The sequence below is a fragment of the Giraffa tippelskirchi genome, chromosome 4, assembly GCF_054371585.1.
Source record: "Giraffa tippelskirchi isolate mGirTip1 chromosome 4, T2T-mGirTip1v1.2.pri, whole genome shotgun sequence".
NCBI lineage: Eukaryota > Metazoa > Chordata > Mammalia > Artiodactyla > Giraffidae > Giraffa > Giraffa tippelskirchi.
The window spans coordinates 160,337,477-160,365,470 of NC_137278.1; the positions used below are offsets into that span (position 1 = coordinate 160,337,477).

General features: G+C 40.9%; 1 protein-coding gene and 1 non-coding gene across 4 annotated transcripts; both read left to right on the top strand.

Moving 5' to 3' along the window:
- The first annotated feature begins 18,224 nt into the window (after positions 1-18,224).
- Positions 18,225-27,252, top strand: SLC25A3 (solute carrier family 25 member 3). 3 transcript variants are annotated; one of them, XM_081595372.1, is made up of 8 exons: positions 18,225-18,279; positions 18,515-18,675; positions 19,977-20,379; positions 21,593-21,772; positions 22,528-22,709; positions 23,186-23,358; positions 23,824-23,934; positions 24,016-27,252. In XM_081595372.1, exons 3-8 carry the CDS (start codon positions 20,230-20,232, stop codon positions 24,174-24,176), a joined length of 957 nt encoding a protein of 318 aa, XP_081451498.1. In that variant the 5' UTR covers positions 18,225-18,279; positions 18,515-18,675; positions 19,977-20,229; the 3' UTR covers positions 24,177-27,252. The 3 variants fall into 3 exon arrangements, with proteins under 3 accessions (XP_081451498.1, XP_081451495.1, XP_081451497.1); XM_081595369.1 differs by having other exon boundaries at positions 19,977-20,101; XM_081595371.1 differs by having other exon boundaries at positions 20,258-20,379.
- LOC145504116 (small nucleolar RNA SNORA53) lies at positions 22,867-23,114 on the top strand. Its single transcript, XR_014052098.1, has one exon. It is a non-coding gene; the product is annotated as a small nucleolar RNA SNORA53 (small nucleolar RNA).
- Positions 27,253-27,994: the final 742 nt, after the last annotated feature.

A 27,994-nucleotide genomic window follows, 5' to 3' on the forward strand; every position in this document is an offset into this window, starting at 1 on the left:
ACCTAGGGGAAGGTCCTGAGTTAAATTAGCTGGGGTGGGTTGAGGGGGGTGAAAAATAAGACGACTGGCCAGAAGAAAGACAAAGACAGGAATACTACCACTTTATAAAAGATTTTAACTTCCCAAAGGCACGATTCTCAAGATTCTCACTGAGTTTGCCCATGCATCTTCCTGTATGTACTCTGCTTTACTCTCTCTTAAAAAAATATCTTTTTAAAATCTTTATTTGTTTGGCTGCACCTGGTCTTCATTACAGCACGCAGGATCTTTAGTTGTGGTGTGTGAACTCTTAGCTGCAGCATGCAGGATCTAGTTCCCTGACCAGGGATCGAACCCAGGCCCCCTGCACTGGGAGCGCAGAGTCTTAGCCACTGAACCACCAGGGAATTCCTACACTGCTTTTCCAATAAACATTTTACTTTTCTCTTTACCTTCTGCCTCCTTGTCAGAATTCTTTCTTGTCAAGGTAAGCAAGGACTGGGGCTTTAGGCCCTAGCTGCTGGCCTCTGTGGTCTAGCAGTTAGACTTCTGATCAGGGAACTAAGGTCTCACTCCCAACTACTGCTCACCGCTGTTGCTTCTGAAATCAGTTCCTCCAGCACGGATGGCAGTAACTGCTTTCTGTAGATATTATTTGTGTGACTTCAATGTTCTCTTTGTGCCTATTTACCCAAATCCGATAGTAAATGCTTTGTTAAAATAACTAGTGTTGTTCCTTTTTCCTGAATGACTATGACCTCAGTTTTATCAAAGGAAACAAGCATAAAATACTCAACTATTCATTGTGAATTAACACCTCAGACTTTATAGTGCTGTCTCAGTCTTCATAAAAAGAAATGACATTTATGGAAATCATAGTCTAGTTATTTAGAAAATCATGAAGACAGGACAGTCTTGAAAAAGGGACACTGAAAAATTCTGGCTCACCTGTTGACTCCTAACGGTTTCTAATATAATACAAAACATCAAGGTAAACAGTAGAACACATAAGTCTATTTTAAACTACCAATCTGTAGCATAAGTGGCCATAACAAATTAATGCAAAAAATGTAAGCACATTAGTGATCCTTAAACTTAAAACTGGAACAGTATTTTAAATAGATTTCTCTTGGCAGCACGTAAACGGTTCAGCAAATGTTTATGGAATACTTTATTAAGCATCTTTGGCACTCTAGGTGCTGAGAACCCACTGATAATCAAAACAGATCCTTGTAGAATTTAGGACCTTACAGAAATGTAAAGGAGGTAAATGCTTTCTCAGCCAGAGCAAATGGGACCTAATTCACTTCCGCAGTTAAGAACACCCAAATTATTTTAGGTTCAATAATGTAAGCCCTTCCTTAAGAAAGGACTAGGTTCCTAAATCCTATTACTCAGTAAAAGGAACCAGGGATTCATGGAGAGATGACTGACACGAAGATTGAAAAATGTGAAAAAAAAAAAAGAGCCAGAATACCTTATCTTGGAAAGTAAGGATGTGTGCAAAAAAAGTGATGGGACATTTTAAAAGAACAAAGAAGTCAGCCTGAAGGGGCTCTCACTAGGATAATTTGAACATCAAAATAACTATAATGTATTATAACCCAGAATCCAGAGTCTATATCAATAGTTACTAAATTTTTTTAAAAGGGAAGCTCATTCTTAGAGTAGAATAGTCAACTAAAAAATGTAGAAGGGAAGAGAACTTTAAAAATTACCATTTTTGACTATTGTAGTAGTCTTTGACTCAGGCAAGAATCATCAATGAATGTGAAAATGAGTTGGTATGAGATTTTTCAGAAACAGGGTATTGATATAGTCTCAAAAGTATCTCCTCTCAAGAGAAGGGAACCTTCCTACACTGTTGGTGGGGATGCAAATTGGTACAGCCACTATGGAGTTCCTTAAAGAACTAAAAATAGAGCTACTGTATGTGTGTACTAAGTCACTTCAGTTATGTTCTACTCTTTGAGACCCCATGGACTGTAGCCTGCCAGGCTCATCTGTCCATGAGATCCTCCAGGCAAGAATACTGAAGTGGGTTGCCATTTCCTTCTCCAGGGGATCTTCCTCACCCAGGGATCGAACCTGAATCTCTTACATCTCCTAGAACACATTGGTAGGCGTGTTCTTGACCGCTAGCGCCATCTGGGAAGTTCCAGAGCTACTGTATGACCCTTCAATCCCACTCCTGGGCATGTACTCAGAGAAAAAATTGGTCTAAAAGGATACATGCATCCCAATGTTCACTCAGCAGTGTTTACAATAGCCAAGATATGAAAGCAACCTAAATGTCCATTGACAGAGAAATGGATAAAGAAGAGGTGGTGTATCTATACAATGGAATATTACTCAGCCATTAAAAAGAATGAAATAATGTCATTTGCAACAACAAGGGTGAACCTAGAGATTGTCATATGAGTGAAGTAAGTCAGACAGAGAAGGAGAAATACCATATGACATCCCTAATATACAGAATCTAAAAAGAAATTATATAAATGAACGTATTTACAAAACAGAAACAGACTCGTAGACTTAGAGAATGAACTTATGGTTGCCAGGGGGAAAAAATGAGGAGAAGGGATATTTAGGGAGTTTCAGATCAACATGTACACACTGCTATGTTCAAAATGGATAACCAACAAGGACCTACTGTATAGCACATGGACCTCAGCTCAATGTTATGTGGGAGCCTAGATGGGGGCGGGGGGGAGTTGAGGGAGAATGGATACAATGCATATATATGGCTGAGTCCTTTGCTGTTCACCTATAACTGTCACAGCATTGTTAATCAGCTATACTCCTTCCTTCCCTAAATGCACAACTTTAATCATGAGGAAACATCAAAGAGGGAAATCTTACAAAATACCTGAACTGTGCTCTTTGTAATTGTCCATGTCGTGAAAGATGAAGACTGAGAAACTTACAGAATAAAGGGAACTAAGGAGACATGACCCCTAAACGCACCGTGTCACCCTGGATTGGATGTGGACCGAACAAAGCCATTGCTAAAGGATGGAATTGGGATAATCGGCAGACTTTGAATGGGGATTGTAGATCATATTATCACAGTTAAATTTCCTGATTTTGGTCATCTTACTATGATTGTGTAAGAAAATAATGCTTCTTAAGAAATGCACTCAAGTATTTAGGTAAAAGTGTAAGTCTGCAGCTCATTCGCAAATGGTTCCAATTATAAAGATTGATGGATGGATGGACAAAAAAAGAATCTATTAAAGCAATTGTGGCAAAATGTTAAAAACTGGTAACTCTAGATGAAGTACACCTGTTTACTATTCTTTCATCTTTTCTGTAAATTTGAAATTATTTCAAATTTTTAAAATAATTATAATTAAGGAAGGAAGCACAGGGCTGCACCTTTACTACAGTTTTTTAATCCAATTTTCTGTTGATGGGTGGAGCTGTGTTCTCTCCCTGCTATTTACCTGGGGCCAAACTATGGTGGAGGTAATAAAGATAATGGTGACCTCCTTCAAAACATCCCATGCATGTACTGCTACACTCAGTGCCCCCAACCCTGCAGCAGGCCACCACTGACCCACGCCTCCACTGGAGACTCCTGGACACTCACAGGCAAGTCTGGGTCAGTCTCTTGTGGAGTCACTGCTCCTTTCTCCTGGGTCCTGGTGCCTAAGGTTCTGTTTGTGCCCTCCAAGAGTCTATTTCCCAGTCCTGTGTAAGTTCTGGCAGCTCTATGGTGGGGTTAACAGCGACCTCCTCCAAGAGGCCTTATGCCATAACCAAGCCTGCTGCACCCAGAGCCCTTGTCCCTGTGGCAGTCCACTGCTGACCTGTACCTCCACAGGAGACGCTCAAACACAGTTCTGTCTCAGTCTCTGTGGGGTCCCTGGGTCCTGGTGCGCACAAGGTTTGTTTGAGCCCTCTGAGCGTCTCTGGCAGGAATGGAGTTTGATTCTAAACACAAATTTGCCCCTCCTACCATTGTGCTGGGGCTTCTCCTTTGCCCTTGGACGTGGGGTATCTCCTCACAGCTGCTTCAGCACCTACCGTCTTACTGGGGTTTCTCCGACCTTGGACTGCTAATAATCCAGATGCTTACAAGGACCACCAGGAAAGAGTATATTAGCCTTTGGACTAGGAGTGGCTATTATAGAGACATGATCCTGCTAACTACTAATTACTACCAACTGCTAGAAAACATATCTTTGAATCAGATAATCCAATAATCAGACCATCAGAGAAACATGTGAGCTCGCCAAACAAGGATTTCAGTTTAGATTTTGTCTTTACCAAATGAAGTTAAAGGAACAAATTATTGTTAAAGTTTGAATGGAAGAGCCTGCCATTGCTGTTCCACATCTGGTTGTTGCTGTTTACCTTCCTTTGTTGTGTCTACATCTTCATAAGCTTTTTGGCAGGTTTATGTTTAACACTTCAGTTTCACGGTCAAGACCAGTTCAGAGGCCATGGATACGAACAACTTACCTGTCTGTTTTTTTCTTTTTCCGTGACTATATCTACTGCCTCATCTTGATTTACAAGCAAAACCTAGAAAACCGACAAAAATACATGTTTTGTGGTTTATCTAGGAATAGTATAGAGAATATTGCTGTTATTTCTGGTGAAGAAAATCAATTTTGCGTAGTTTACTTCAACCTAAATAAAATGTGAATTTTGTTTAAAAAAGTTAATAAATAAAATATATAAGTCAACTAATCCAAAACTGAAATCGTTTTTATAGATGATTGCTGTATTTAATAGTATATATCTAAGGGCTATGTATAACAAGTTTACTCATTTTTTTCCTCATTGTTATTCTCCAAGAATATTTATCAGGAAGCTACGTTGTTATCTAGATATAAATAGAATCTGTGCAAATGTGTCTACATTGGATGTGTTAGTCGTTCAGTCCTGTCCGACTCTTTGAGACCCCATGGACTGTAGCCTGCAAGTCTCCTCTGTCCATGGAATTCTCCAGGCAAGAATACTGGAGTGGGTTGCTGCTCCCTTCTCCAGAGGATCTTCTCGACCCAGGGATTGAACCTGGGTTTCCCACATTGCAGGCAGATTCTTTACCATCTGAGCCACCAGGGATACCCAATGAGTCCCTGAATATCCATATGCTGTTACCATTCTCAATCCTGTACATCTGGGTGATGTCATGAGATTATTTCTCCATCAAGGAACATGAGCAGAAGTGATGTTTTCCTTTCGTTCTGAGGCAGCTGAGAGAGGGTGTGCCTGTTCCTTGTTGCAACTGTGTCCTTTGGCCAAACCAGCAGCCAGAGCCATAAGACTAAAGCACCTTTGATCCCTGAGTCACCACTTGGAAAAGAACTTCCTGGAGAACCATTCAATCAGCATTAAGCTTTACAGAAGCAAGAAGTAAACTCTTACTGAGTTATACTGATACAAATTTGGAGTTACTTTGTTAATATTGATAGCCAAAGCTGTTTTCCCAAAGCTTCTCCCTCTATTTTTCTTTTCCTTAAAAAACATTTGTTGGTTTCTTTAATTTATTGGTTTCTGTTCTTCATTTCAGGTAACCAGTGCCAGTGGGCCCGTAAGGTTTATGCCAGGGAGACAGTGGGCAGGATTGAGAAATTGGTTCCAAAAGAAAGGATAAGCAAGTAAGAGACAATATATCGAAGGTAATGAAAACCAAATAAGGATACTGTAAGTGTGGAAAGAAAAAAAAAAAGGCTAGAATGAATTCTGGGGAATTCTCATTTGAAACTGGAAGTATTCGTGTGCATTCATGGTTTTTAAAAGAACATATAATCAGGGGCTTCCCTGGTGGCTCAGTGGTAAAGAGTCCACCTGCCAATGCAGGAGACACGGGTTCGATCCCTGATCCGGGAAGATCCCACATACCACGGAGCAACTAAGCCTGTGCACCACAGCTGCTGAGCCTGTGCTCTAGAGCCCAGGAGCCACAACTGCTGAAGCCCCCATGCCCTAAAGCCCCTGCTCCGCAACAAGAGAAGCCACTGCAATGAGAAGCCTGCATACTGCAGCTAGAGAGTAACCCCTGCTCATCACAGCTAGAGAAAAGCCCAAGCAGCAACAAAGATCCAGGACAGCCAAAAATACATTAAAAAATAAATTTTATATATATATATATATATACCAGATGAGTTGTTGAAGCAAAGAATAGCAATTAAAAAGGAAGAAGATATAATCAGACTTCCTTGGTGGTCCAGTGGTTAAGAAGCCCCTTGCCAGTGCAGGGGACACAGTTCAATCCTTGGTCCAGGAAGATTCCACATGCCTTGGAGCAACTGAGCCCGTGCTCTAGAACCCACATGATGCAACTACAGAGCCACATGACCTAGAACACGTGCTCCACAAGACAAGCCACCACAATGAGAAGCCTGAGCAAGGCAACTGGAGAGTAGCTCATGCACAGCAATGAAGACCAAGCACAGTAAAAAATAAATTAATTAAAATTTTAAAAATAGAAGATATAATCAATGATAGATGGATTGATGGATAGAAATGTGTATGTATGTATGTATATATACTGAGAAAACACCTCAGAACATTAACCATATTTTGCTCCCAGATTTTTGTTTCTGTTATTCTCTCTGTTTCTGTTATTCTCTTGTTATTCTCTTGTAAACAGAACCAAAGCTCTTCAGAGAAATGGCTGATTCCAGGACTGGGGTAGAAAAAGTATAAGGTGAGCCTGGAACCTCTTGCTGCACCAGAATGTAACAAAGTGCTCAAAAAATGATGGGGACTTGTAGAAAAAAATGTAAGGTCAGCTTAAAGGGTTCCTACTGGTCAAATCTGAGAAAAGAGAAGCATTAAAAGAAATAATGTCGGTATTGGATCACAATTTGTTGAATAAAATGGGAATCCATTAGTCCATACTGATACAAATAAATGAACTAAATAAGAGGGAAAAGGAAAGCACTTCCTAGTAGTAGAATAAATATAGGACTGATGGAGTTAGAAAATCACTATTTGGCAATTATCACAATAGTAACTGATTCAAGCAACAATCACTGACAAATGTGAAAATTAGTAGGTGAAAGTTTGTTGTGGAACAGAATACTTAGGTAGTCTCAAATGCTGTACTGTGCTAAGTTGCTTCAGTTGTGTCTAACTCTGTGCGACCCTATGGACTATAGCCCACCAGCCTCCTCTGTCCATGGGATTCTCCAGGCAAGAATAGCCCCCAACTAAAATAAATAAATTTATTAAAAAAAAAAAAAAAAAGAATTCAGTTCACAGCAAAAAAAAAAAAAAAAAAGAATACTAGCGTGGATAGCCATGCCCTCCTGCAGGGGATCTTCCCGATCCAGGGATCAAACCTGGGTCTCCTGCATTAGCAGGTGGATTCTATACCACTGAGACACCAGGGAAGCCCAGGCTCAAAGTATCTCCCCACAAATTACATATTAATTACAGACAAAAATAGTAACTTTACAATAAAGAAACTGGGCAAATGTCAACTTGATCAAGTGATCAAAGTTTCATTCATCAGTAACAGAACAAATCAACATCATGTTCCTTCTGATATGACACTCTGAAAAGAAGAAGGAAGCATTCCTATGATACTCCTTCCCTAAATGCATACTCTAAATCCAGTCCTGAGAAAAGATCAGAGAGGCTCAGAACAACATTCTCCAAAATAACTGTCTAGTACTCTTAACAGAGAAGGCAATGGCACCCCACTCCAGTACTCTTGCCTGGAAAAATCCCATGGATGGAGGAGCCTGATAGGCTGCAGTCCATGGGGTCGCTAAGAGTCGGACACGACTGAGCGACTTCACTTTCACTTTTCACTTTCATGCATTGGAGAAGGAAATGGCAACCCACTCCAGTGTTCTTGCCTGGAGAATCCCAGGGACGGGGGAGCCTGGTGGGCTGCCGTCTATGGGGTCGCACAGAGTCGGACACGACTGAATCGACTTAGCAGCAGCAGCAGTACTCTTAAAATGCCAAGGGCATAAATGACAAAGAAGGTTAGAAGAACTGTTCCAAATTGAAGAAACTTAAAGTGACTTGAAAAAGTTGGCTTAAAGCTCAACATTCAGAAAACTAAGATCATGGCATCTGGTCCCATCACTTCATGGCAACTAGATGGGGAAACAGTGGAAACAGTGTCAAACTTTATTTTGGGGGGCTCCAAAATCACTGCAGATGGTGATTGCAGCCATGAAATTAAAAGACGCTTACTCCTTGGAAGGAAAGTTATGACCAACCTAGATAGCATATTAAAAAGCAGAGACATTACTTTGCCAACAAAGGTCCATGTAGTCAAGGCTATGGTTTTTCCAGTAGTCATGTATGGATGTGAGAGTTGTACTGTGAAGAAAGCTGAGAGACCAAGAATTGATGCTTTTGAACTGTGGTGTTGGAGAAGACTCTTGAGAGTCCCTTGGACTGCAAGGAGATCCAATCAATCCATCCTAAAGGAGATCAGTCCTGGGTGTTCATTGGAAGGACTGATGTTGAAGCTGAAATTCCAATACTTTGGCCACCTCATGCGAAGGGTTGACTCATTGGAAAAGACCCTGATGCTGGGAAGGATTGGGGGCGGGAGGAGAAAGGGTCGACAGAGGATGAGATGGCTGGATGGCATCACCACTCGATGGACATGAGTTTGGGTAAACTCTGGGAGTTGGTGATGGACAGGGAGGCCTGGCGTGCTGTGATTCATGGGGTCGCAAAGAGTTGGACACAACTGAGCGACTGAACTGACTGAAAATAACATGAAAATTAAATGCAGCATGCACCTAGACTGGATAGTAGATTAGAATAAAAGGTATTCTTGGTTAGTTTTGATTTTTTTTTTTTTTTTTGCTATGAATGACAGTATTGGAAAATTTAGGTAGGACATATAGATTGGATAGTAGTATTATATCACTGGTCATATCCTGATTTTGATGGCTTTTCTTTATCTTCTGGGCTTCCCAAGTAGCTCAGTGGTAAAGAATCTGCCTGCCAATGCAGAAGCTGCAGATGATGTGGGTTCTATCCCCGGGTCAGGAAGATCCCCTGGAGGAGGGCATGGCAACCCACTCCAGTATTCTTGCCTGGAGAATCCCATGGACAGAGGAATCTGGAGGGCTACAGTCCATGGGCTCGCAAACAGTCAGACATGACTGAGCAATTGAGCACGTACTTTATCTTTTTTGTGAGTAGGCCTCTTAGTTGCTACAGGAAAAACATCCCAAGTGGCTTGAGACTTGAACTGTGATAAAACTACATTTAAATTTAGGTGTTAGATATAGTCTGTACCATCTAAGGATAAACAAAACTATTTCTATTCCTTTTTTCTTTGGCTTGCAGGATCTCAGTTCCTCGACCCTGGACTGAACCTGGGCCATTGCAGTGGAAGCCTGGAATCCCATCTTGCAGGCCTCCAGGGAACTGCATAGTCCCTTCATTTTATATTCATTATTTTTCACATTTACTATTCTTCAGATATATAAATTTCTCTCTAAAATTTCCTGTATGTTACCAAGCATGTGGCTGTGTCCATATTTAAACAGTCAATATTCTCCTGTCTCTTTTTATAATTCTCTTACTTAAGATGCCCTGAGTTTGTATGGGGCACTGATGGTATGCACTTCAGCCTTGCACCTTGCTCTTCCATGTGGAAGATCAAAGTCAACAGTCAGTCTGAAGCAGACCAGCTCAGCAGAGATTCCTTTCCAGTAACTGAGCACTTTACAACCATGGCAAACTAGGTAATTCAAGATGCTGTCACTGCTGGGGCAGGCCCATTTCAAAGGATGTTGCCTATCTTTGAATTTCTTAGATCAGCAGTCCTTACACCTGGCTATTTTAAGAATAACTTTGGAATCTTATAAAAAATGGGAGCTTCTAGGACTCTTCATCAGACTTATTAAAGTAGAATCTTTTGAGATCTGAGAACATCTGTGTTTTAAAAGCTCCCCAGGTGCTTTGATGAGAAACCAGATTTGGGAAACTCTAATTTGTGATATGACCAACCTAGACAGCATATTAAAAGCAGAGACATTACTTTGTCGAAAAAGGTCTGTCTAGTCAAAGCAATGGTTTTTCCAGTAGTCATATATGGATGTGAGAGCTGGACTATAAAGAAAGCTGAGCACCAAGGAATTGATGCTTTTGAACTGTGGTGTTGGAGAAGACTCTTGAGGGTCCCTTGGACAGCGAGGACATCCAACCAGTCCATCCTAAAGGAAACCAGGCTTGAAGATTCATTGGAAGGACTAATGCTGAAGGTGAAACTCCAGTACTTTGGCCACCTAATGCAAAGAACTGACAACTTAGAAAAGACCCTGATGCTGGGCAAGATTGAAGGCAGGAGTAGAAGGGGATGACAGGGTATGAGATGGTTGGATGGCATCACCGACTCAATGGGTATGAGTTTGAGCAAGCTCCGGGAGTTGGTGATGGACAGGAAAGCCTGGCGTGCTGCAGTTCATGGGGTCACAAAGAGTCAGACACGACTGAGTGACTGAACTGAACTGAACTGGATTTGTGATAACCAAGCCTCACATAAAATCTGTCCAACTGATGAATTGTAGCCATTGAGTGACTAGAGTGCCACATGCGTGTGCACCTTCCATGTGGACTGTTTTAGGTTCTGCCATATCTAGGTATGCCTCTCCTCGCTGGACCAAAGCATATTTTATTGCACAAAAAAGGAAAGTTTCAAGATATCAAGTGATAAAGACTGGGTAAAAGGATTCACCTGCCTTTTATTTCCTATAAAATATAACGTCTCTGAATATACAGCTATAACTTTCACTGTGTTCAGCTCCACACACAAACATGGGTGACTTCGAGTGTAAGCCTGGGGGTGGGGGGTGCTTTCCTGGTGGCTCAGTGGTAAAGAATCCACCTGCCACTGCAGGAAACACAGATTGTATCCCTGGTCCGGGAAGATTTCCCACGTGCCACCGAGCAACTAAGCCCATGCAGCACAACTGTTGAGCCTGTGCTCCAGAGCTGGAGAGCCACAATTGCTGAGTCCACGTGCCGCAACTACGGAAATCCACACACTCTAAAGCCCATGCTTCATAACAAGAGAAGCCACCACAGTGAGAAGCCTGTGCATCACAACTAGAGAGTAGCCCCTGCTCTCCACAACTAGAGAAAAGCCTTTGCAGCAACAAAGACCCAGCACAGCCAAAAAAATAAAATAAATTAAAAAAAAATTTTTTTTAAAGAGTCTCAGCCTAGGCCTCAGAGCTGGGTCTGCTTTCTTGGGGTGCACTGTGGTAGAGCTCACAGCTAGTTTTACAGCCAAGGTAATTTAGGCTCAACCAAAGATACCGTTTCAAAGAAGGGATTTTAAAACTTTCCAGAATGGAAATTACAGGCTCAAAAGTAAAGCCTATTTTAACTTATTACAGATACAAAGAGACAAACTTCTCTCTACTCTGTTTATGAAGTCACACAAAAATATGAAAAAGTAAAACCTACCAAAAACCAAGATTTCTAATAAAAAAATCAATAAACAAGTGGATGTCATCCTTTTTTCCTCAGCGTGGATATGAAAATGGACTTTTGTCTTCCTTGCATAATTTTTTATATCTTTTTATTATATGACTGTGCTAGGAATTATTTAAGGCCTTTCTGGTGATCCCCCATGACAGAGATGATCATCAAATCTATAAGAGCAAACTTGACTTTTAGCTCTAAATTTCTCAAATGTGGCAAAGTTCTCCTTGAACGTTCTCTCTCTCTAGTATCTCAAAGTTTAACTGTTTATCTCCCAATATGAGCCTGAGTTAGGACTGATCACAAGGGATATTTGTGCCAAGATTCCAAAGGCAAAAGGGGAGCAGCAGCCATCACACTCTGAAGGTCAGTGCAGGACATGCGGTGCTGTGGCTGCGCGTGCTCATTGTTGCCGATTAGCTGGCTCACCTTAGATTGGGGCAGAAGCCAGGTATGGAGCTCCTTCACAGAACTCCTGGACCTTCCCTGGTTTCTCCTGAGTCCTGGGCCAGATGCACAGCAGCACTGTGGCTCCCATGAGCACCTGCACCGTGGCTCCAGTGGGAACCTGCATTGTACGTGATAAGACAGCTTATGGTCTCATTTGACTTTGTGGGTTCTAGTTTGTCCCTGCTCACTCCCACTTCACATCTAGCTTTCCTGTCCGGCTGTAAGTCCTACCAATTTACAGTAATTTCAGGTCCAACCTCAGACACAGAGGCAAATTCTTCTCCAGCTCCCATAATTTCATAAGGTCTAATCCCCCCAATAAATCTTTTATTCCATATGACTCATAGTGCCTATGCTTCTCTAATCAAACTCTGATATAGACAGTAGGATTGGAAGCAATTCCAGGAGAACCAAACCTTAAATGGGTTTCTTGGGAATTCCCTGGTGGTCCAGTGGTTAGGACTCATCACTTTCACTGCCGTGGTCCTGGGTTCAATTTCTGGTTGGGGAACTAAGATCTCACAAGCCCCATAACACAGCCAAAAAAAGAATGGGTTTCTCTGAATTTGTTCTGAGTTATCTGGTCTTATTGAATTTAAAGGCATTGGTAACCAGTTGTCATAATGGTGACATTTTTGTTCATGGCATGCATTAACAACAACAAAAAAATCTTAAATTATGATCTGTGGACATCATTAGCCAAATGGCTAAATAAAGCAAAGCTTTGGGTGACCAAGTAGATGCTTCCAGAAAATATTTAAGTGACAATAAGGACTACAGTGGGATTTTCTCTTTTCCTAACTATGTTGGATAACTAGGGGAAAGGAAACGATGAACTTAGGGTTTTAAACTCTCAGTTCAAGATGAGAAAAAGGACCAGAAAACATATATGACTGCCTTCCTATATATACTTCTAAGTGTGAAAGTGAAAGTCGCTCAGTTGTGTCCGACTCTTTTCAAACCCATGGACTACAGAGTCCATGCAATTCTCCAGGCCAGGATACTAGAGTGGGTAGCCATTCCCTTCTCCAGGGGATCTTCCCACCCCAGGGATCGAACCCAGGTCTCCATCATTGCAGGCAGATTCTTTACCAGCTGAGCCACAAGGGAAGCCCATAATCTCTAACAACCAAACCAAATCTAAAATCTAATCCCGAATTACAATGCAACTGAATTTCCAATCTTGCGGGCCTCGTGTTAAAGTAAGGTTGTTTTTTTGTTTTGTTTTGTTTTTTTGAGTAGTGTGAATAGGAACACACGAGAAGATTCAGATGACACTGGGATTATGAACCTCTAAATCCTGTTGAGCTTCCTTTGCTAGTAGAAATAGCCCTTCCTCTCTTACCTGTGCAGCCTAGTTGCTCTGAAAAAAATTGTAATAGACTTCCCTGAGGTAGTTGCCTTGTAGAGTGTGTTAGGCTTCCTCAATAGCAACTAGCAATACCTCCCACTGCTTCCAGACCTTGATGCAGGAGATCCTAGAAGGTAAGACAAAAAGTGTGCAAGATTTATGTTAACAGAAACCTGGGCAGCGTGCCTGGGGATGGAGGCTAAGCATGTTTGGTTGGATGTCTAGTTAACTACTGCTGCTAGAGGTTAACTAAGTAGTTAACCAATGATCCCCACCTCTCTTCCCACATCGTTTTCATCTGCGTGACCAATAAAATACAGAAGTGATGCTATGTCACTTCTGAGATTACATATAAAGGACACTGCAGCTTCTGTTGCTCTTTCTTTTTTGAATTACTCACTCTGGGAAAGCCAGGTCATGAGCAGCGCTATGGAGAGGCCCCCGTGATGAGGAACTGAAGTGTCTTGCCAGCAGTCAAGTTTGTGATCTTGGAAGCAGATCCTCCAGCCCTGGTCAAGTCTTCAGACACCACAGTCCTAGTCAAAAGCTTGCCTGCAACCCCATGACAGTCCCTGAGTCAGGCCACATGGTTAAGCCACATCCAGATTCCTTGCCCTCAGAAAACATGAGCTGATAGTGTTTGTTGTTTTATGTCCCTAAATTTTGAGGAAATTTGATAAGTAGCAATAACTAAAATAAAAGGGAAGGAATATAATGGTAGACCAAGCCAAGTTAATTGATATGAGTACAGTAAAGACTGTGTCCCAGTGCATTGTTTTAGCTCAACCTGCTGAGAGTGTCTCTAAACAGTTTGGCTGAAATTTTAATCCAATGGTGGCCTATATGAAATGAAATTAAAATGCCAGACTACCTTGGTATACTACAGGAAGGCACTGATGAAGTCTCTCTCCTTGACCCAACTTTAGTTACTCTACTCTCAGCCCTTTTTCCACTAAGCCCATCCATGGGCATAATCATAAGGAGCCCAAGTATAGCAAGAATTCTGCAAATCGGTTTAGCTAGAATCTCCCAAACTTGGTAACTGATTATCCTCAGTACCTAATCAAATTCCTTATCTCTCAAGTGATATCTAATAACTTTGGCCTGCCTTCTTCAAGAATCCTGTTACATCAATTTAGCAAGAATTACCCTAACCTCTTAGTAACTTCTCATCTACTGACACCCCACTCATCCCAACTCTGCTCCTTAGCTAAAAATCGTCACTTTTACAAATTGTTTCACTGAGAACTATGAGAACAGAAGTTTCTTTTGCTTAAACCATGCAGTCTGAGGTACTTTGTTATGATAGCCTCTAGCAAACTAATACAGCAGATTTTGAATTAGTGATGAGTGATTAGAAAACCAAACAAATGTCAAAAGTGGCAATTATTACCTCTCAGTTCAGTTCAGTCGCTCAGTCATGTCCGACTCTTTGCAACCCCATGAATTGCAGCACACCAGGCCTCCCTGTCCATCACCAACTCCTGGAGTCCACCCAAACCCATGTCCATCGAGTCAGTGATGCCATCCAACCATCTCATCCTCTGTCGTCCCCTTCTCCTCTTGCCCCCAATCCTTCCCAGCATCATGGTCTTTTCCAATGAGTCAACCCTTCGCATGAGGTGGCCAAAGTATTGGAGTTTCAGCTTCAACATCAGACCTTCCAATGAACACCCAGGATTGATCTCTTTTAGGATGGATTGATTGGATCTCCTTGCAGTCCAGGGACTCTCAAGAGCCTTTTCCAACACCACAGTTCAAAAGCATCAATTCTTCGGCGCTCAGCTTTCTTCACCGTCCAACTCTCACATCCATACATGACCACTGGAAAAACCATAGCCTTGACTAGATGGACTTTTGTTGGCAAAGTAATGTCTCTGCTTTTAAACATGCTATCTAGGTTGGCCATAACCTTCCTTCCAAGGAGTAAGCGTCTTTTAATTTCATGGCTGCAATCACCATCAGCAGTGATTTTGGAGCCCAAAAAAATAAAGTCTGACACTGTTTCCACTGTTTCCCCATCTATTTCCCATGAAGTGATGGGACCAGATGCCATGATCTTAGTTTTCTGAATGTTAAGCTTTAAGCCAACTTTTTCACTCTCCTCTTTCACCTTCATCAAGAGGCTCTTTAGTTCTTCTTCGCTTTCTGCCATAAGGGTGGTGTCATCCGCATATCTGAGGTTATTGATATTTCTCCTGGCAATCTTGATTCCAGCTTGTGCTTCTTCCAGCCAAGCATTTCTCACGATGTACTCTGCATATAAGTGAAATAAGCAGGGTGACAATATACAGCCTTGACGTACTCCTTTTCCTATTTGGAACCAGTCTGTTGTTCCATGTCCAGTTCTAACTGTTGCTTCCTGACCTGCATACAGGTTTCTCAAGAGACAGGTCAGATGGTCTGGTATTCCCATCTCTTTCAGAATCTTCCACAGTTTATTGTGATCCACACAGTCAAAGGCTTTGGCATAGTCAATAAAGCAGAAATAGACCCAAGGTAAGAGAAACCCAAGTAAGATGGTAAGTGTTGCGAGAGGGCATCAGAGGGCAGACACACTGAAACTAAAATTACAGAAAACTAGCTAATCTGATCACACGGACCACAGTCTTGTCTATCTCAATGAAACTAAGCCATGCCGTGTGGGGCCATCCAAGACGGATGGGTCATGGTAGAGCGGTCTGACAGAATGTGGTCCACTGGAGAAGGGCATGGCAAACCACTTCAGTATACTTGCCTTGAGAACCCCATGAACAGTATGAAAAGGCAAAAAGATAGGACACTGAAAGATGAACTCCTCAGGTCAGTAGGTGCCCAATATGCTAATGGAGATCAGTGGAGAAATAACTCCAGAAAGAATGATGGGATGACCTAACTGTGGATGTGACTGGTGATAGACGCAAGGTCCGATGCTGTAAAGAGCAATATTGCATAGGAACCTGGAATGTTAGGTCCATGAATCAAGGCAAATTGGAAGTGGTCAAACAGGAGATGGCAACAGTGAACGTGGACATTCTAGGAATCAGCGAACTAAGATGGACTGGAATGGGTGAATTTAACTCAGATTATTACCTCTGGAGGATAATAAATCATACCATTCACTATCGCTTACTATAAATAATAGTCATAAAAATGTGAACACTACTTATTGATCTCACCAAAATTACTATTGAACTCTCGTCAAAGGATGGAGAAGGAAATGGCAACCCACTCCAGTATTCTTGCCTGGAGAATCCTGTGGACAGGGGATCCTGGTGGGCTGCTGTCCATGGGGTCGGACACAGTCGAACACGACTGAAGTAACTTGGCATGCAAGCATGCATTGGAGAAGGAAATGGCAACCCACTCCAGTATTCTTTCCTGGAGAATTCCAGGGACAGAGGAGCCTGGTGGGCTGCCATCTATGGGGTCGCACAGAGTTGGACACGACTGACACGACTTAGCAGCAGCAGCAGCAGCAGCAGCAGCTAGTCAAAGGATGGGAAATTGACAAGAATGAAGCCCCTGATATTTGCTTTTGAAAGGTTTGTCCAGTTTTTTTTTTCTTAGGATGCTAACAGTGAATAATTTTTAAGATTGTAATGCTAATTTTCTATAAAAATCTTGCATGCTTATGTAGGAATGGAGTTTTAGTCAATATTGCTACCATTAGTATACATGACTTAGCTTAGTTTTTCAAGTCCATTTAATCAAACAAAAATGGAAGAAAAAAAAAAAGAAGATATCATCTCAGAGTTTTCACAAACTCTGCAAGAAAGGTATTACTCCTATCCAGGACCAGTTACATAATCTGCAGGACCCAGTGCAAAATGAAAAACACAGGGTCTCTTTTTCAGTAAGAATTTCAAAACAGTGACAACAGAAATTAAACCAAGCATAGGTCCTGTATAACTGTAGAGGTAACAAGCCCATGAGACCAGCTCTGCTTCTACCATTTAACAGACGGGTGCATAGAGATGAAGTAAATTCCCAAAGTTACTTTAGCAATAGCTAGGGTAATGTGAGAGCCAGAATTCTAACAGGGGTTTGACCTCTACTAAATTCTTCTTAATTAAAGTAGGTCTTTGTTTAACTAAAGCTAACGAAGATCTTATTAGACATACAAAATCTGCCGCCAGTCACTTTCACTCTAGTTCACCCTTGAACTCCCACTTGTTAAAAATAATTTAATTAATGCTATCATGTGCGTGCTTGCGTGCTACGTCGCTTCACTCCAGTTGAACTCTTTGCAACCCTACGGACTATAGCCCACGAGGCTCTTCTATCCATGGGATTCTCCAGGCAAGAATACTGGAGTGGGTTGCCATGCTCTCCTCCAGGGCACGTCTTAAGATCATCCCTACCAAGGGATAGAACCTGAGTCTCTTATGTCTCCTTCATTGGCAAGCATTTACCACTTGCCACCTGGGAAGCCCCAATGCTATTATATGTTATGTAAACTATTGTGATGAAGCAGCAAGCAGTCTTAAGAACACTTATACACGTTTCCTTTTAAAATACTCTCCTAAAGTCTGATGGAAAATGCAGAAAGTCTATGTGTAATGTCAATGGATGAAACTTAAAAAAAAAAAGTACCGTAATGGCAGAAGTTGTGACACAAAATACTGTAGTGACATTCTAACACCGAAATAATATATCATCATGTATCCGCATTTTTTTTAAGTGAACTACTATATTGGGACCCATTTAAATGAAAACAACGGCAGTCGGGATTCTAAGAGAGACGTTTGAAGGTGAAGGGACAAAAAGAGAAGGTCACAAGCACGATCCCACATAGCTCAAAAACTCGGCCCGGAATGCGCGCAAGCGCAGAATGAATCCTCCTGCGCAGAAGCCGGGGCGGAAGGGCTGGGGAGAGTGGGGCGGGGATAGGGTTGCTAGGAGAACGCGATTACGTTAAGGCCTCGACGTTCTTCTCCGCCAATGGGTGCTATCTGCCGGTAGTGACGCGCTGTGTGCGTCGCGCTGACGACGCGCGAAGGGCACAGATCTAAAGGCTCGGAGGACGTTCGGCCTCTGTGAGCTGCAGCCTTTCCGAGAGGCCGGTAGTGTGCTCGCCATCTTAGGGAGTGAGTGTGGTTTGGCCTTCCCCGCTGTGGGTGCAGGGAGCGGAGCCCGGGTGGGGTGTTGCTTTGGCTGTAGGCCCGGTGGACTTCCTCCTTTGGGGAGGCGGCTGTGACCTCTTCAAGGGCGCGGAGACTGGAAGAGGCAAGGCCCGTATAGGGTTCCCAGCGTGCAGGTGACTTTGGCGGGCCTACCAGCCCTCTTTGCCTTTCCTCTTACTACCGCTTCCTCTTCTCCTAGGAAGATGTACTCGTCCGTGGTGCACCTGGCGCGGGCGAACCCCTTCAACGCGCCCCATCTGCAGTTGGTGCACGATGGTCTCGCGGGCCCACGCAGCGACCCCGCCGGGCCCCCGGGCCCACCCCGCCGCTCCCGCAACCTGGCAGCCGCCGCCGTAGAAGGTGAGGTCAGACCCTGTCCCAATACGGTCGGGAGGTCCACTCGTGGCCCCCTCGGCCTTCGTGGCCTGGCCTGGAGGACAGGGAAGGACGCGTCCAGTCCTTCAGGACGGCGCCAAGTTGCTTTGTCCGAGGATGTCAGCGCGTTCCGCCCTCAGCCGGGTGTCGGATCCTTGGCCCTCCCTCAAGGACGTGGAAGGGCCTAGGCTCTGTTCCCTTCGTGACCTCCACGTCCTCGGTCGCCTAGAGGCATAGAGGCCGTGACTAGCTCCTTATCTTCTCCGCGGTGAGCCCGCTCGGTCAGCCGACTAAGTATTGGGTAAAGCCTAACTTCTGGCCGCAGTAGTTCTAACTGTATTACCTGTTCTTTTATTTTGATTTAATTTCCTTAAAAATACTCCCTCCCTTAGGTGTTCCCCGGGTCTAATACTAGTTGACACAAGCTATGTGAGATAACTGGGTCTTTTTTAATGTTCCTGATCTATAGCCCCAGAGAGACCATAGAAAGGAAATAGTAGTTGATAGAAATACCTTTGATCGTCTCTTTCGGTTTTCTTGATGTTTAGACACAACTTTATTTTAATCCTGTGTGTTTTAAATCCCAGTGGAGTGTATTTACAGAGAAACTTGAAAACCAAATTGCAGGAAGAGTACTGAAAATGTTACCTACCTTGTACTTGTAAACTGTATAAAGATTTTAAAAAATCATGTATGCCTTTCTGTTCTGCCTTTAGTGTGGGTAAAAAACCCTTACATGATCAATCAGTCCTTCAATTTAGAAAGTTAAATCTGTGGTCATTTGTGTAGTAAATGTATTTGACTGCAGAAATTTGCTTATCTAGTTTTACACTATAGGAATCCATAAGTGGGAATAGTATTGGTTAGTGGTTGGGGTAAGAGGTTTGCAAGCTTTTACACGATTTGAGTTTGATTTGTACCTCAGAAATGTGTTCTTATCAGCCATTAATAATCTGAAATTCGGTTTTAATCGGAAGAGCTATTAATGATGTAGAAAACTTTCTTAAAAATTAATATGGCAAAAACAAAAATTAATATGGCGTAAAGAGAGAGGGGTAGTATCTCACAGATAAGAACCTTCATAATCTTTAAATGTTTTGATTTTGGCAGTGGATTTCGTGTTCACACCAGGTGGAAAATTATCTTTGTTTACTTGTAAACAGTGGCCAGAGCTGTTAAGTTGTGGTAGTACATTTTCACGAGGAAATGTAGTTTCTCTTGCATTCCCATGGCCTTAGTCATCTCTGAAGAAATACTTATTTGATTTTTTTTTTTCAATCAAACAGAGCAGTATAGCTGTGACTATGGATCTGGCAGATTCTTTATCCTTTGTGGACTTGGAGGAATTATTAGCTGTGGCACAACACATACAGCATTGGTTCCTCTAGATCTGGTTAAATGCAGGATGCAGGTTTGTTTTTGCATGTTGGACTAAATAAAACATTGTTGAAGCATGGCTGTTATCTACTAACAAGCTGTGTGGAAACCTAACTGTCCAGGAGGTAAGTTGATAACCAGTAACATGAGTATTATATTAAAATGCATGGTGTGTCTTGTCTTATTACAGAGTACAGTTGTGAATATGGCTCCGCGAAGTTTTATGCACTGTGTGGCTTTGGTGGGGTCTTAAGTTGTGGTCTGACACACACTGCTGTTGTTCCTCTGGATTTAGTGAAATGCCGTATGCAGGTTTGTATTGAGATGACAACATTGAACATCTCTTTTGTTTATGACTTAATTCCAAATAATATTAAAGGACTTCACAATTGAGAAGAATTTGAAGACGTTACAACTGCCAGAAATTTTAGTAGGAAACCAAACTCAAATTTCTTTTACTCTGTAAGATTTTTACTTTAGTGTTTTAAATCCAAGAAATACCTCTTTTAAGATAAGGCTGTGTTTCTTTTTTCTTTTTTGCTGCTGGGCTTAATTCTGCCTAGAGTTCTTCAAGGCCTGCTGATTTTTTAATGCTCCAAATAGCATTTTATAAGCAGTTACATGTCAGAGCAGGCTATCATTCTTTGTGTATTATATGATATGACTTCTTATTTATTGATAAGATCAAGGCAGAGAACACTGTAGATTAAAAAAAAAAGACAGTGTTTGAGTATTTAAAATTTGTGGGCAAAGCTTCTTGCATACTTACATAAAAGGTTTTCTTTTACAATTAAAATGTCTTAATTAGGATTATTGAAACAAAAATAATCAAACATCAAAAATTTATTTATCCCAAACAGGATTAGAAGTCTACTTACCTAAAAGAGAAAGGAAGGTGAAATATTAGCAGGGAGAGGAAGGTGATGTATGTATACCAGCCCTTATAGTACTGGCAGAAATAGATACGATTTTTACCCCTGTTAGTTAATAGAGTGAATATTAAGTATCCCTTTGCTAAAGCATTTTATGCATGTCTCAAAGTGAATTTAAGTCAAAAGAGAATTATGTTGATATACCTTTTTAATTTGTATTTAATTTGATTGTCTTAAGTTCACAAAATAATAATTTACTTAATGAACTAGCATATTTCCAGGGATGTAGACATAATGTTTATAAAGTAGCTTTAAGACTAATTTTTAAGTGATTAGAAGAGTTGAGTGGTGGAAAAATCTCTTAAAGTGTCAGTTTTATTATGTATTTTTGTAGGAATTTTATCCTCTTAATAACCTGTTAAGACTTGAGTCTCACTGAAAAAAAGCTAGACTTTAATGTATAAAAAGTTATGTTTACAAAGATAATTATAGACATTAAGCGGATAACATGGAGTGAACTTGTATTTACCTAACTTTGTATAGTTACTAAAGATTATATAAGAACCAAAAGAAAAAACTAATAACAAAATTATCTATGAGAAGTGTTATCCCTTTGGTACATTTAATTTTTTTTCTTCTTGTTTTATGTAAAGGTGGACCCACAGAAGTACAAGGGCATATTTAACGGATTTTCAGTTACACTCAAAGAGGATGGTGTTCGTGGTTTGGCCAAAGGTTGGGCTCCGACTTTCATTGGCTACTCCATGCAGGGACTCTGCAAGTTTGGCTTTTATGAAGTCTTCAAAGTTTTGTACAGCAACGTGCTTGGAGAGGTATGTAATTTAACTTTGAAATGGAAAGTCCTAAGCTTTTAACTTAAAGGGTAAGACCAAAAAGCATCTTCTTTGTTTGATCCACCTTGTTTTAGAGCTGAGGAAATAGTCTCAGAAAGAGTGAACGTGTTTCAAATCATAAGGCTATTTTAATAGAGACGGAATAAGATAAATTGCATTTCATTAGATTTCAGTGCTCTTTTTATTATACTGTGCTGCTTTCCAAGGAAGTTGGATTTGAATTTAAAAATATTTACAGTGTACTAAGGTTGGTGTTCAGTTCAGCTGCTCAGTCATGTCCAACTCTTTGCCACTTCATGGACTGCAGCACGCCAGGCTTCCCTGTCCATCACCAACTCCCTGAGCTTGCTCAAACTCATGTGATGCCATCCAACCATCTCATCCTCTGTCGTTGCCTTCTCCTCCCATCATCAATCTTTCCCAGCATCAGGGTCTTTTCAGATTAGTCAGTTCTTTGCAACAGGTGGCCAAAGTATTGGAGTTTCAGTTTCAGCATTAGTCCTTCCAATGAATATTCAGGATTGATTTCCTTTAGGATGGACTGGTTGGATCTCCTTGCTGTCCAAAGTAAACACTGAATACTCAAAAGTATTTAGTGTTGTGTGTTATCTGTGGACTGTGTGATAGAGAAGCACTTAAAATATCTGAAATTTAACCATTTTCTAGAACTGTCTTTTATTGAGAACAGCCAATGCAACAGCGATTCATGTTCTTCCTCGTGTTTCTTCATTTAGGAGAATGCCTATCTGTGGCGCACATCACTGTATTTGGCTGCCTCTGCCAGTGCTGAATTCTTTGCTGACATTGCTCTGGCTCCTATGGAAGCTGCTAAGGTTCGAATTCAAACCCAACCAGGTTATGCTAACACTCTGAGGGATGCAGCTCCCAAAATGTATAAGGAAGAAGGCTTAAAGGCGTAAGTAAACATTTGCCTAAATATGTAGTATAAAATACTCATTTGAGAAAACTGTATTTGTTAGCACAGTAACTCTCAACTTGGGGGTTGGAAAGTACCCTTGTTAGAATTTCTGTCACCTATGTTCACCGTTAAAACTTGGCATATGGTCAGGCCACACATGCTTCCTTAGATCCACCTTTGTGGATGCCAATCTTGAACTGAGTTCTACTTGTAAACTTCTCGTTTCTTGTAGTTCCAGTCAGAGAAACATCCAGCAACTTTTTTGGTTGTATAGTCAAAGGTGCTTGAGTCATTGGCATGTAAGATAAATATACCTGCATGTTAGTCTTAGGTTCTGATAGAAATGACATGCAATTGTGCTGCCATTTTTTACTATCAGGACTCGACTGGTGTGCGGACACTTCTGTTAATAATGAAAAACTCTGCTAGATGAGGATGTGCAACTGAGTGAAATAAGTCTTCTGATTTCCTAGGTTCTACAAGGGGGTTGCTCCTCTCTGGATGAGACAGATACCATACACCATGATGAAGTTTGCCTGCTTTGAACGTACTGTTGAAGCATTGTACAAGTTTGTGGTCCCCAAGCCCCGAAGTGAATGTTCAAAGCCAGAGCAGCTGGTTGTCACATTTGTGGCAGGTTATATAGGTATGAACTACTTAGAACATGTTTGTGAAATTAAGAACAAAGAATCAGTTCCATTATTGACTTCTTTTGTGAGGGAAAAATATTCCAAAGAAGTCTTATCTTGCCATTGCATTTGATATACTCATAAATACTTGCTAATTAGTTCCTAAAATAATTGTTTTGTGGCTTGCATGTCATAGTTAAACTTGAGAATGTATTGACTTCACTGCTGCACCCTTTTTTGTTAGTTTTTCCAAGAACAAATTTTTAATACCAGAGAAGGTGTTGGTTAAAATCTGAATATAACTTGCGGGGTGGTTGTGTTTTACATAGGGTAGACTGCTTTATAATTTGTCAGTCTCACTCTAAAATACAGTTTTTTTAAAAAACAAAATTTTGCTACTCATGAAAAGGTTGTCGGCTATCATGTGAAAAAAGTTTTTTTAATTGACTCCAAAATGGATCATTTATCTTGACTTTTTTCAGCTGGAGTCTTCTGTGCCATTGTTTCTCACCCTGCTGATTCCGTGGTGTCTGTGTTGAATAAAGAGAAGGGTAGCAGTGCCTCTCTGGTCCTCAAGAGGCTTGGATTTAGAGGTAGGATTTGTTGCTTCCCCTCTAAAGTAAGAGTAACACTTTGGAGTATATTTTTCACTTAACATTTCATATTTTATCCAGGTGTATGGAAGGGACTCTTTGCCCGTATTATCATGATCGGCACTCTGACTGCACTACAGTGGTTTATCTATGACTCTGTGAAGGTCTACTTCAGGCTCCCTCGCCCTCCTCCACCTGAGATGCCAGAATCTCTGAAGAAGAAGCTTGGGTACACTCAGTAGATAAATGAAAGCAAATATGGACTGAATCTGCGTGTTGATCAGTGGTTAAGGAAAATGCAGAAGGAACTTTTATATATTTGACAGTGTAGGAAGTTGTCTATTCCTAATATAATTACTGTAGTACTCTTGTCAAAAGCAAGAGTTTCAAACTTAATGTGGAAATAAACCCAACTGTACATGATTTGTCTGTGACTTGATAATTATTTTTAAAGCTAAAGAATTCTAAGGTGGAAGGAATTGTGCATACATTAAAACCTCAAGGAAAATAATTTACTGTTGGTTGAATACTGTGATCCCTATTTGTAAGTTATCATATGTCTCAAGTTTGGTCACTCGAGAGAGTTCTTAAATTTTTAGGAACCATGCCCTGAATTTTTAAAAACTTGATTTAACTGTTAAATTTGACTATGGATAAATATTCGTTTGTAGTTTGACAAACACATTTCAGTATATGATCAAATTTTTGCAACACTTAGTAGACTTTTAAAAATCCTAATCAGTTTACTAGTCTTATTTATTTGTAAAATAATTTAAATTAGGCTAATTCTTAGAATGATAGTTTTTAAAACATCAAAGCATTGATAGCTACAAAGTATTTCAGGTAACTTAATAGTCCTCGCACAAATCTGACTTTCTAAGTTACAGAAAGTTTACCTTAAACTATTTTCAGTTTAGTTTTTCACAAAGGTACTTACTTGACAACTGGAGTAGGTAAATGCTCTTGAGAAAGCAGCACTTTCTATATTCATGCATCTGAAATTTGATTTAAACCCAAACTGATTTTTTTAAAAACTACTAAGTTTCCCCTTGTATTTGGCTAGGAATTGTAAAGCCCAGTCTATAATAGTTTGTTTTCAAGTCTGATTACATTTTACCTTGAGGCCTTTGGGTATAATAATCTGAATTTGTAACCCCTGTGTAAATTACGCAGATGGGACCTCAGGAAAAAACTTGTAAGCACTCTAAACAGCAAGAGAAGTGTTCTCATTACAAACCCATGTAATAAGGATCAGTGAACTAAGTTTAGAAAACAAGTGTATCTTATTGCATGTTAAACTTCTGTATATTATCATCACCTGGTTTAGTTTAAGATTCCAGTGTTTGTTTTACCTGTGTTGCAGAGGAAAGGAAAGGGTTATGCTTATAAAGATGGACCAAACTGTCAAAAGGTAGAGCTGCAATCTGAGTTCAAGCAATGATGGCTGTGACAGTTGGTGTCACCAGTGTGCATTAGTTAACTGTTGTGTGACAAATCATCTGAAATATATTGGCAAGAGACAATATGATCTCAGGCTTTTTGTGGGTCAGGAATTCAGGAGCATCTGTTGGACCCTTCTGGGTTTCTCCTGAAGTTAAGTGAGATGGTAGCTCTGGGGTCCTCTCCAGAGAGTTTTTCATATCCAGGCTAGGGGAGATTCTTTGAGTATCTCCCTGTTAGTGGCTGAGCCTTTCCTTGAAATCTACAGTATGGTGTTTTCAGGGCAACTGGACTTATTTCAGAACTCTGAAGCTGGGTCTTTTCTGTAGGACTTAGCCTTGAAAGTGATCACCTTGGTCAGCAGGTGGTCAAGGTGATCACTATACTCTTGATCACCTGAAGTCATGGAAGGTCGAATCCCAGCTTCAAAGAAAAGGAACACTGACTCCGCTGCCTCTTTCTAGGAGGAGGGTCAGTTACATTGTAAGATCCTGTGGGGTTGGATATGTATGAATATAGTGTGTGTGTGTGTGTGGTTGGATATGTATGAATTGTGTGTGTGTGTGTGTGGTTGGATATGTAGGAATATGTGTGTGTGTGTGTGTGTGGTTGGATATGTAGGAATGTGTGTGTGTGTGTGTGTGTGGTTGGATATGTAGGAATAGTGTGTGTGTGTGTGGTTGGATATGTAGGAATAGTGTGTGTGTGTGTGTGTGGTTGGATATGTATGAATTGTGTGTGTGTGTGTGTGGTTGGATATGTAGGAATAGTGTGTGTGTGTGGTTGGATATGTAGGAATAGTGTGTGTGTGTGTGTGTGTGGTTGGATATGTAGGAACTGTGTGTGTGTGTGTGTGTGTGTGTGTGTGTGTGGTTGGATATGTAGGAATAGTGTGTGTGTGTGTGTGTGTGTGGCCAGCCAAAGGTAGACTGTGGATTTAGGGTTATGAGGTTCAGCCAAACTTCACCATGAGATGGATTTCCACTGCCAGCCTTGTGGGATTCAAGTTTTTATTTTCAAGACAGGCAATAGGTTTTATTTGTGGGTATTGACATAAAGTGTGCTGTGTTCAAGCTATCAAGAATTGCTTGCTATTTATAGTTCAGAGATACTTCAAAGCTATTACTAAGGAAAAACCATTTCATCAAAATTCAATTAAAATGACCACTTAAAATGTGAATTTCCACTTTATATTTTAAAGTTGATTCATGCTGAAAATAAATAATAAAATTTTAATAACATTGTTTTCTCACATTTAATAAAACTTGAGTTATACAAGGTAGAACCCCCGTGGAATGAGTATATATGATTACTAGTTTAATTGAATTGTAAGAAAGACTGATTTTTGCTGAATTATACTTGTGGCTCAGCTGGTAAAGAATCTGCCTGTAATGGGGGAGACCTGGGTTCGATCCCTGGGTTGGGAAGATCCCCTGGAGAAGGGAAAGACTACTCACTCCAGTATTCTGTCCTGGAGAATTCCATGGACTATATGGTCCATGGGGTCACAAATAGTCAGACATGACTGAGTGACTTTCACTTTCAGTGATACATACAATGAAATTGAAGTTACAGTTTAACCAAATCTGTATCTTGTGAAAGTTTCATGAACTGTTTTGATACCATTTGGGGGAGTGTCCACAATATTCAAGTTTGGTGCATGGCAGTCTTCCTGCTAAATTAAGAGTTACATGTTGTTTCTTTAGCATAAATTATAATCTTCAATGTTATGTGCCAACTTGGATTGGAGGGGGTTTTGGGGAGAAGGGATACATGTATATGTATGGCTGAGTCCCTTTGCTGTTCACTTGAAACTACCACAACATTGTTAATCTGCTATACCCCAATACAAAATAAAAAGTTTGAAGTTAAAACAAATTATGTAATATTTTTTACACAACATTTTTATTATTTGTAAGATAATTCGCAAAATAATTGTTAAAAATCCCAGATACAACGTGGATAAGAAACTGATTTCAAGCCTTGATGAATCTAGTGCCTCTCCTGATATATCAAACGAGATACCTTAATCACTAGCTACTCCTAACAACTCTTACCTCAGGTATTTGTTGAATCGTTTTCTTTTTTGCATGGCAGCCCTGACCTCACATCCTCAGAAGTCATAGGAGATGCTGATCTCACCATTGATACGGTTCATGTATCTTTGGTGACTTTTTGAATTTCCTAGAAAGCAACTAAGGTTTTCATGAGTGGTTTTTATAGACTCTTCAAGTGCCATGCATGCAACAGTCAGGTTGGCTATACTGAAGGGATTCCCAGGTGGCACTAGTGGTAAAGAACCTGCCTGCCAATGCAGGAGACATGAGTTCAACCTCTAGGTTGGGAAGATCCTCTGGAGAAGGAAATGGCAACCCACTCCAGTATTCTTGTCTGGGAAATCCCATGGACAAAGGAACCTGGCAGGTTACAGTCCTTGGGGTCACAAAAGAGTTGGACACAACGACTAAACAAACGGAATGGAGTTGGCAGGAAGTGGAGAGAACTAAGAGGGAGATTAAATAAGAGGTACAAATTTCCCAGGTACAAAATGAGTCATGGGTATAAAATGTAGGGTGGGGAATATAGTTAATAAATAGGTAATCGATTTGTATGGTGATGG

Bases quoted from the DNA above. Each gene is read 5' to 3' on its own strand.
- SLC25A3 (XM_081595369.1), top strand. From the start codon at position 18,519: ATGTACTCGTCCGTGGTGCACCTGGCGCGGGCGAACCCCTTCAACGCG. The intron at 20,102-21,592 runs GTTTGTTTTTGC...TTTTATGTAAAG, and splicing joins TGGTTAAATGCAGGATGCAG to GTGGACCCACAGAAGTACAA. The intron at 23,935-24,015 runs GTAGGATTTGTT...TATTTTATCCAG, and splicing joins CAAGAGGCTTGGATTTAGAG to GTGTATGGAAGGGACTCTTT.